Source organism: Triticum dicoccoides, chromosome 2B (assembly GCF_002162155.2).
Source record: "Triticum dicoccoides isolate Atlit2015 ecotype Zavitan chromosome 2B, WEW_v2.0, whole genome shotgun sequence".
Lineage (NCBI taxonomy): Eukaryota > Viridiplantae > Streptophyta > Magnoliopsida > Poales > Poaceae > Triticum > Triticum dicoccoides.
The window spans coordinates 608,426,910-608,437,061 of record NC_041383.1 but is presented as its reverse complement, the minus strand read 5'-3'; the positions used below and the strand labels follow the sequence as shown (position 1 = coordinate 608,437,061).

At 43.6% G+C, this 10,152-nt stretch overlaps 1 protein-coding gene across 3 annotated transcripts; it reads left to right on the top strand.

Annotated features, from left to right (window-relative positions):
* Positions 1–1,319: 1,319 nt before the first annotated feature.
* LOC119365133 (ubiquitin fusion degradation protein 1 homolog) lies at positions 1,320–6,656 on the top strand. Of its 3 annotated transcripts, XM_037630731.1 has the most exons (11): positions 1,320–1,469; positions 1,580–1,672; positions 2,050–2,096; positions 3,912–3,989; positions 4,087–4,111; positions 4,197–4,229; positions 4,355–4,476; positions 4,569–4,699; positions 4,847–5,073; positions 5,815–6,080; positions 6,315–6,656. In XM_037630731.1, the coding sequence occupies exons 3-11, from the start codon at positions 2,094–2,096 to the stop codon at positions 6,399–6,401; spliced, it is 972 nt and encodes a 323-aa protein (XP_037486628.1). In that variant the 5' UTR covers positions 1,320–1,469; positions 1,580–1,672; positions 2,050–2,093; the 3' UTR covers positions 6,402–6,656. The 3 variants fall into 3 exon arrangements, with proteins under 3 accessions (XP_037486628.1, XP_037486627.1, XP_037486629.1); XM_037630730.1 differs by having other exon boundaries at positions 1,327–1,672; XM_037630732.1 differs by lacking the exons at positions 1,320–1,469; positions 1,580–1,672; positions 2,050–2,096 and adding an exon at positions 3,632–3,652.
* Positions 6,657–10,152: the final 3,496 nt, after the last annotated feature.

Below are 10,152 nucleotides of genomic sequence, written 5' to 3'. Positions count from 1 at the left end.
CTGGGATTGATCCTCGCTCACTCCCTTTTTCCTTTTCTCTACTGAATTTCTTTTAAGATCGCGTGAATGGGCCGGCCCGCAACTACAGACACTTCAGGCGAGATCGAAGGAAGACTTGCTGTATGCGAGATATAGCTTTGCATCGCTTGTTGGCCCGCAACTATAAACGCTTCAGACGAGACCGAAGGAAGACAAAGCTATAAGCGAGATATAGCCTTTGCGTCGCCTTTAGCAAGATGAAAGCCGAGCACGTCTACAGAGAACGGTAGTGGGCTGGCCGTAGTAGTCATGTGGTTTTGTCACATTGACGTCGCACACGTTTGTTTCTTCATTTTACTAATCAAATACATATATTATGAAAAATATTTTAGTTAGTGCTTTAAAAATGCTGATCATTTATTTAAAATATGTTCATGTAGTGTAAATAAAATTGTTTCCTGAACATTTAGAAAATGTTTGTTCCATTCAAACAAAATATGCGACATTTATAAAATGTGCATGTATTTTAAAAATTATTATGTAATATTTTATAATTAGGTCGTACAATGAAAACAAAAGTGGTGTAATTAAAAAAAGAAATTCTGCATCATTCAAAATGAGTGTACATTACATTTTCGAAATGATCACGCATTTTAAAAATATGTTTATCTCATTAAAAACAACTGAGTGTACAATGTAAAAAATTATATGCAAAATTTAGAAAGAAAATCGTCTCGCGAAAATATATATTTCAACGTGTATCTGAAAAATATTTAACACATATTCGAAATAAGGTTTAAAAATCTTAATTGGAAAAATGTTAATCATGTTTAAGTAAATGTTAATCATATAAAATAATATTTTAGGTGTATACCCAAATATACAATGTGTATTTAAAAGTAGACATCAACACATATATTTGAAAAATAAAATTTACTTATAAATGTTCCTAAAGTATACAGAAAATGTACAATGTGTATAAAAGAACAGATGTGTGCTAAAAAAGACTGAAACAAAAATATATAAAAAAATGAAGAAAGAAATAACAAAATCTGAATAGAAAGAAGAACAAGAAGAAGGAGGAGGAAAAATGAGTATGATAGAGAAACCAAAGAGGAAAAAGAAAACCCTACAAAAACCGATGCTAAACAGTGAAAAAACCGATAAAAACTACCCAAAAAACTCGCGCGCACTCGCATCGGGCTGTAAAATAGCTGTCGCCAAGGCCCCGAGCCCAGGAGAAGCGCGGTTCCGCAGCGGGCCTGGGCCGTTGGGCTAGGTTCCTGGTCCCACTTGCCAGTCCGCCGTTTCGTCTTGGATCCCCGAAGGCGAGCGGACTGCCTTGCTCCACCACATCACCGGCGCTCGCCCTTCTCCCCCTCGCAATCGCATCGCATCGCGTCGCCCGGATTCTTATTCCTCCGCGGAAACCTCACGCAATCCCAACAGATATCCCCCCTCGCAAGTCGCAATCCCGTCCCCTATCCGCGGTAATTCGTTCGGATCGGAGCCCCTTCTGCGTCTCATCCATCCCGTCTCGGATCCCCTCTCCCCACGACCTCATAAGCGACTTTCCCCCCTCCTTGGTTCTTGATTGCAGCAGCGACTCCTGGTGGTGCTTCGCCGGCAGTCTCCTCGCGTCCGTACTGTGTCGACACCGTCAGCAATTCCGGTCATTGGTTTGGTTTCTGAGGTACGAGCGTTAGAACTCCAGAGAAGAGATTCTGGGCGCGCCATCTAGATCCGTTACCATGAGGATTTTTGGGTAGTGTTGGAACTGGACTCTGTTCATGCTGTTAGGCTGTCTGTCTGTTAGCTTGGAACCAGGGCTTGCTCGAAAGAAAAACTAGCGCTACTTAATACTACATGAATAAATAACTGTGCCGGTGATGGAGCTAGGTTAGTGTTTCGCTGTAAAGTTTTGAGCTTGTTGATGATCCTGGAATTTTGGTTGGGATCCTTTGGATAAGGAGCTAAATAGTGTTACTTTCCTTGTCATCCTATATCTTGTACATTTGCTTATGCAGCTCAAATAGTTTCCCTTCATACTGGCTTATGTTTTCTACACAGATAATAACAGGTCCAAGAGAAGTAGAAGCAAAGGTCCAATCAAGATGGTATGCATTACTTCCATTGCCTGCAACTCGGTGCCGTACTGCCATGGATATTTATATTAGACAATTAGGTTGTATACCTGCAAAAAAAAAGACAATTAGGTTGTATATGTGACTATAGTTCGTATTTGTATGCTTGGTGCCAAAGTCCCAGCAAAGTACATTACCCTCATCAAGGACATGTACAATAATGTTGTGACAAGTGTTCGAACAAGTGATGTCGACACCGATGACTTCCCGATTAAGATAGGACTGCATCAGGGGTCAGCTTTGAGCCCTTATCTTTTTGCATTGGTGATGGATGAGGTCACAAGGGGTATACAAGGAGATATCCCATGGTGTATGCTCTTTGCGGATGATGTGGTGCTAGTTGACGATAGTCGGACGGGGGTAAATAGGAAGTTAGAGTTATGGAGACAAACCTTGGAATCGAAAGGGTTTAGGCTTAGTAGAACTAAAACCGAGTACATGATGTGCGGTTTCAGTACTACTAGCTGTGAGGAGGAGGAGGTTAGCCTTGATGGCCAGGTGGTACCTCGGAAGGACACCTTTCGGTATTTGGGGTCAATGTTGCAGGAGGATGGGGGTATTGATGAAGATGTGAACCATCGAATCAAAACCGGATGGATGAAGTGGCGCCAAGCTTCTGGCATTCTCTGTGACAAGAGAGTGCCACAAAAGCTAAAAGGCAAGTTCTACAGGACGGCGGTTCGACCCGCAATGTTGTATGGCGCGGAGTGTTGGCCGACTAAAAGGCGACATGTTCAACAGTTAGGTGTGGCGGAGATGCGTATGTTGAGATGGATGTGTGGCCACACGAGGAAGGATCGAGTCCGGAATGATGATATACGAGATAGAGTTGGGGTAGCACCAATTGAGGAGAAGCTTGTCCAACATCGTTTGAGATGGTTTGGGCATATTCAGCGCAGGCCTCCAGAAGCTCCAGTGCATAGCGGACGGCTAAAGCATGCGGAGAATGTCAAGAGAGGGCGGGGTCGACCGATTTTGACATGGGAGGAGTCCGTTAAGAGAGACCTGAAGGATTGGAGTATCGACAAAGAGCTAGCTATGGACAGGGGTGCGTGGAAGCTTGCTATCCATGTGCCAGAGCCATGAGTTGGTTGCGAGATCTTATGGGTTTCACCTCTAGCCTACCCCAACTTGTTTGGGACTAAAGGCTTTGTTGTTGTTGTTGTTGTTGTTGTAATGCCAAGAGAGGGTTCGATTGTGGCATTTGATAGATGAATCTGGTTATGTTCATACTCTTTAAAGGATTCTTTTGCATATCAGTTGATTTAAGTCATTGATAGTCTGACCATACTAATAATAACTGATCCAGAGATAACTTTGGGCTCAACTAAAATTGGTCATCCTGAAAAAAAATATTTCACATTGAATTAATTTTAGTGCACAGTACTTTCTTGTTGTTCCTTGTTTACACCTCGAGTGAATTAATAGTAATACACTTGTGTGAACTGGGAAGGGGAGCCTTGGCGCGGTGGTAAAGCTGTTGCCCCCTCTGTGAACTGGACTAATTAATCATTGGATCATCCATTCATGTATGTACGATTGGTCTTTCTAATTGAATACAGTAGTTTGCAAAATACTTCACACCTGAACGCAAGTGTGCATATCTGCAGGTTAATCTTGATTAACTCTGTTCCTGTGATAGTCATGGCGTTCGTAATTATTGTATTGTGGTCCTTTTTCATTCTTAGCTTAGAACAGCTTTTTTGAACAGATGCCACAGTAGTTAGTTTCTCTCGTATTTGGTGTAGTTCGCATATGCTTAGCTAACCCAAATTTTCTCTTATGCAGTTTTACGCGGGATATGGTTACCATGCTAGTAATTTTGAGCAAACGTACCGCTGCTATCCAGCATCTTTTTTTGACAAGGTATTCTACTTGCGGTATCAATTTTATCTGCTAGTACCTAGCAGTGCTAGAATCTGAATTGTATTTAACCATCTTTCTGAATTTATATATTTTTCAGCCACACCTGGAAGGTGGTGACAAAGGTAAGCCTTGGAGCCTCTTCTCTCCTCTTATTCTTCAGTTTCAATATCACTTAACTCTGATATAGTTCTATGTTTTCCAATGCAGTAATAATGCCGCCATCTGCCCTTGATCGTCTGGGTAAAGCTCAAATCCTCTTCCATTAGACCTTAGGCTGAACGTCGTAGCTTCATATTGTTGACTTCAATCACTCTTGAGAGAATATTATTATGTGCATTTGTAACTGTTTGGTTTTGATTTAACAGCTTCCCTGCACATTGAGTATCCTATGCTATTTGAACTGCACAATGGTGTCACCGACAGGATTTCACACTGTGGTGTATTGGAGTTTGTAGCAGAAGAAGGCATGATCATCATGCCCTACTGGGTATGTGCTATGAGTTAACTTGCTTTACTGCTCTCTTCAGTTGAGAAGTATTCCGACTGAGTTGTTACATAATTTTTCTCTCATATGTATAGATGATGCAAAACATGCTTCTTCAAGAGGGTGACATTGTGCGTGTCAAGAATGCTACTCTTCCCAAGGGTACATATGTGAAGCTGCAGCCTCACACAACTGATTTCCTGGACATCTCGAATCCCAAAGCCATGTCAGTAGCTAGACGTTTGCACTAAAACCCATTCTTTTTTTTTTTTGCCATTCACCATGTTAATAACTGATAACTTTGTGCTAGAGTTGTCTATTAAAGTCCCTTAATTCATTTTGTCATCATTAATATGCTTGTGTAACTTTGCAGCTTGGAGAAAACTCTAAGAAACTTCTCTTGCTTAACCACGGGCGACAGTATCATGGTAGCTTACAACAACAAACAGTATTATATTGATATTGTTGAAGCAAAACCTGCTTCTGCAGTTAGCATTATCGAGACAGACTGTGAGGTGGACTTTGCACCTCCTCTTGATTACAAAGAACCTGAAAAACCACAGCGTCCCATAGTTCCTGCAGGCAAGGCACCTGCTGAAGGTATGTGTTTTACTCTTGTCAAAATCATAGTTGCTGAATGTGATTGCGTTTTACGTTATTGTTGAACAAATTTATTGTTCCTGTCTGGCATAGGTTTTATAGCTGCAGATCTATTTAGGCCCTGTTTGCAACGGATGTATGGAAAACAAAGGAACAAAAACCTTTACAGGAATAGGATTGAGGTGCTAGTAGAAACCTACGGGAGAGAAACAAGGGAAGTAGAAAATCAAGACTGTTTGGTTCACAGGAAAGGAATTAGGAACATGCAAAAGGTTTGGGACCCACCAATCGCAGCACATGACCCAAGCACCCCATGTGGGCCTCTAGTAGTAGCTTTTCCTGTGCCTCGCCTCGGGACTCTGCCAAAAAAAGAGCTCCCGGCAGATGTTTTATTTCCTGTGAAATCAAAGGTTATGGAAACTTTTCTGTGGAGTTCTAGCAGTTCGTTCCTGCAGACCGAACGCTACTTCCGTAAAATTTTCCTCTGTTTTATTTTCCTTTACATTCCGTCCACAATCCCTTCAAACCGAAGGCAGCCTTACTGGTGTTGTCACCTGGAAATGGAAATAATATTTTACATAAATAAAGACATCAGTCACTATGACCAACTCGACGTATTTAATGTTTTTTAGTCTGCTTCAAAGTATTGTTGGACATCTTATGCCACTTTTCTATAGGCTGCTGAAGATAGTTGTGATTTTTCCCCTTTTGAAACTATGTTGTTGTTTTGGCAATGTTCAGATCAAGAGGCTATTGTTGAAGATGAACCAAAGTTCAAACCATTCACTGGTTCAGGAAAACGGCTGGATGGTAAGGGCCCGAAACAACCAGCACCTGGAGCTTCTTTGGCCGCTGTGGCTGCACGTTCTGCGCCTTCAGACTCGAACAAAAGGGCAAATCAGCAAACTGCATCACCTTCAGGAGCCAGCACATCAACGCGCCAGAAAACGGGAAAGCTTGTGTTTGGTTCAAGTGCAAGCAGCAAGAAAGAAGCAGAAACACAGAAGGTAGTTTCTGCTATTTTTCAAACTGTTCATATGCCCTTTTTCTCTACTGAATATTTTTACTTTGGCAAGTTAAACCTTTCAAGTTAATTCCGGATGCTAAAATGATTCCAGAATCATTTATGTGCAAAAATTAAATTTAAATTAAAGGTTCCAATTCTGTATGACATTTCTGTAAGAAGACACGGTATCTAACGTAATCTTAGTCGCTGATTCCTATTTAATTGCTGCTAACAGGAGCCTGCCAAAGGGAGCGAGCCTCCGAAGAAGGAAGAGCCGAAGTTCAACGCATTCACAGGAAAGAGCTACTCCTTGAAGCGCTAGCTGCTGCTGGTATTTATTGTCAGCGACAAACTTTGGCAATCAAACACGGTATCTTGCTTGGAAGTTGTCTGGTTACCGTAGTGAACTTTGTATCTCCACTTCGCATTCGTCTGAATCAGCACACCAACCGCGTGTGATAGGAAAACGAAGTGATAAACGGTTTAGCTCGATGGAAATCTGTTTATCAAGTAGTACAATCATTTCTCAACAATTTGCCAGTATGCAGTCTTGGTATTCTGTTCCAGTCTAGTCTCATCAATTGCTCCCAGACTCTTTGATTCAGAACTGTGACTAGTAGGAAATCAAAGCGATGATGATGTGACATAAACTATGGACCTCAGTGGCAGGCAGGCAGGCCAGATTCTTAAGATGAGCTTGAGCAATCAATGTTGGGCCCTGTTAAGCCACCGATAGTCTGGTTATCATAAATAAAAACCCTGGCAGCGTGCTGATTACTCAACAGAGTGCAGCTTATTAAAGTAGGCCAACAGTATATGCATGTTGTTTGGCAGTGAAACGGCTGTCGTCGTTCTGGACTTCTGGTGCTTCGGCGTCAGTAGATTGTGATTGATCCACTGATGAAGAAAACTATCTTTTGACCTGCGATGATACGAAGTCCATGGCATCAAAATGATATCACTGACTGATTGTGACATGTAGTAATAAATTTTTCCTGCTCGTCTATCAATGAACTTCCCGAGTCTTTACTGAAGAAACAAGAGCTCCCATATCTCCAACTACTTGGCGTAGCTGGGTATTGAAAGCTCCGGATGGCAAGTGAAATGATATACCCGCCGAGATCCAGGGTCTTTGCTCAGCGCCCATCCATCATCACGCTGCCTTGGTCCTGCCATTTTGTACTACAGCTACAGCCACTCCCTTGCTCTTCCTAGACCCGGTACTCCGGCGCAGATTTGTGTACTAGGCCGATGCATGGTCCATGGATCGAACCTGTACTACGGCGCAAATTTGTGTAGCCGATGCATGGTCCATGGATCCATAGGATGAACCTGAAACTGCACCCTGCTTGTGAAAGAAGGAACTCCGAATGCTTTAGGCAATTGTCTAGTTAATAACACTGCTACACGAGTAGTACTAGTCCTATAGCTTAGCCATAATGTCCAGTTTAGTATAGGAATTCATTGTGTAACAGTTGTCGAGTCCACAAGGTTCTGTATTCAACAACCGATGAACTTTTGCTGCGTCTTGTCTTCAATCCCCGACCTACCCTTCTTCCTTCCCTCGCTGCCCTCCGAAAGTCTCAACTCCCCCAGCTTCCTCCCTAAATGTTACGTACCCATGCATGTTCATTTATGCAGCGATGCAGATCGAGCACAGACTCCAGAGCACTCTTGATGGACACGCATCGGAAACGAGCTGGTCTGACCTCCCTGACAGTTAGTTTTTGATTGTGCACCAGCTTTGCACGTTTAGGCTAGACCTGTGGCAAATCGCCAAACCTACACACGGGTGCTCTGCCTCTGCATAGTGCCATGTACCAGAACTGGCTCTCTGACCATGACCGTGGGAAGCACTAGCAATTCGGTGGCACTGAGTAAAGGCAACTTAACCGATTTGATGAGTAACAGGCAAAAAGGCTGGGGCCCCACGGCCTTTTTTTGCTTGCCAAGTTACCAGCCCTGACCTAACCATGCATCAACAACGACGGTATCCTACTCCACCAGGCAGGAAAAGGTCAAGAAAACTTATCATGAGTGCATAGTCGCATATCATACTTGTCACTCGTCAGTGTCATCCCCGCCCATGGAAATGCATGCGCACCATCAGTCCAAAGATGATGCATCCTAATCGCAGCGGTCTAATCTAATGGCAAGCGAAGTGGCTGCGTCCCCGTGACGTCGTCGTCGTCGTCCATTGTTTGCATCGTCGGCGGACCTCTTCTTGTTGCGCTGCTGTTGTTGGGAGTGGCCACCGATGGATATGGAATCGACAGGACCGAGGCTCGCGGCCACGAGCGTCTGACATGTTTGGAGGCTAAGCAACAAGCGCTCTAGCTATGCTATAGTATCTTTTTTTGGCCTCGTCTTTTTGTGGGTGCGCGTCGTCTTCAGGTAGTAGCACGTCTTCAAGCAGCCGGGCCGGTGGTTGCTTCTTTCTCCTTTCTCTCGAGAGCTCGTGTGCGTGCACTCGGTTCTCCACCCGAAATAATGGTGGTTAGGCGCCAAAGCATGCATGTGTGCGTCGCCTAAAGCGGGATTTGTTTGCCTCGCGTGTCCTCATCGAAGGAGCACTGAATAATTGCGACCTCTGATCGATGATTAGGATGCACGATCATCATTTTTTCTTCGGACATTACGGTTGGGGTACGAGTATATTAATTGCTCATGTGTCCCCTAGTCCCCGTCGTGCTAAGCTTTTGGACGATTTTTGTTGATTCGTGGGGTTTAATAAGGTTTTAGAGCTAAGGGGTTTAATCCAGTGTCGGCTGGCGCCATTTCTACCCGGAGAGAGAGTCTATACATGGCTGACTGATGAAACGGGAATAAGTTTTTTAAAGAAGTTTTAATAGTGCATATATAGAACTCACTGTTAACCACCATTGTGACTCTCTCGCATCTTCTGGCCTACACGCGGTCGCTAGCCCTAGTTACTTCTTCTCGATTGTCTACGTGTCAATCCTCCATAGCTAGTAATTCCATTCCTAAACGGCTACACCTACACCCCATCTTTCTTCAAGGATTAATTTGACATGCTCCTATAGTCAAACCAAACGTGATGCATCATAGAATGCAATCGAGCATAATTAAGAAGCTCTCGTGTAATAATCTATCGACCGATGAAGCAAAACGTAACGATCGAGCAGACAAATCAGGCAAGTGCAAAAGCAACAAGCAAGCACGTAGTGACTTGATCCAGTCACCTCGACCCTTTCTCGTCCAAAAGCGACGCCCTAACGGACAACGTGCAGGTAAGGTTCACAGAAAAGCTAGCATAGCGTGGAATCCGAGAGAGCGATCGATCGAGCGGCCGGTGTCCATGCGATGCTTAGGAACCACGTAAAATTACCGCTAGCTAGCTGTCCTTTATACCAAAGAAAACGTAATTTAGCCGAGGTATCTGCATATAGACTTTGTCTTGTCGACGGGGGGTGGCTCGGCATAACAGAAAACAAATGACGAGACACGACAAGGCACCTCCGCGTGCGACGACATGCACCAACAAAGCTGCCAATAAGCATGCATGCATGTTAGTCCGTGACGGTAACACGAGTTGGACGGTCGATTTTCAGGTTAGAATTGGAAAATGCATGCAACGTTCTCGATCCCATCTACCTGTCGTTGTTTACCCACCTAATTTCAGAACGGAAAGAGGCTACTGATCTTTCTTTTAAGGTACGATATCAAGGTTACTCTGATAGTTCTTGTCTCCGCGTGCAAAAGTTAATAATACATGCAGCCTATGATAGAATAACAGGAGCATGCGTCCATGCATGCTCTTAGAGCAACTCTGTCAGAGCCGCCAGATCGATGATCGTCATCTGTCATATGAAGCACACGCTTCTTATGGATGAAGGTTGTGCATATGAGGCGTAAACTCAGAATCGCCAAGTTTCAGCCTGCATAATTTAAACAGTCTGATTCCCTTCAAATTTAAACGTTTACCACATCAAGCAAACATGCATATGGTTTTCGACAAGCTGCATGAACAAAAGGATTTCACCCGCGACATGTACAGTTCACATGTTCCCGTTGTGTGACTCTCCCCTCCTTTGAGTTTCGTAAAATGAATG

What these genes read in the sequence shown, in the direction of transcription:
- LOC119365133 (XM_037630731.1), top strand. An exon ending in TGATCATCATGCCCTACTGG is followed by an intron (nt 4,477 to 4,568) that starts GTATGTGCTATG and finishes TCATATGTATAG; the next exon opens with ATGATGCAAAACATGCTTCT. An exon ending in AGGCAAGGCACCTGCTGAAG is followed by an intron (nt 5,074 to 5,814) that starts GTATGTGTTTTA and finishes GGCAATGTTCAG; the next exon opens with ATCAAGAGGCTATTGTTGAA.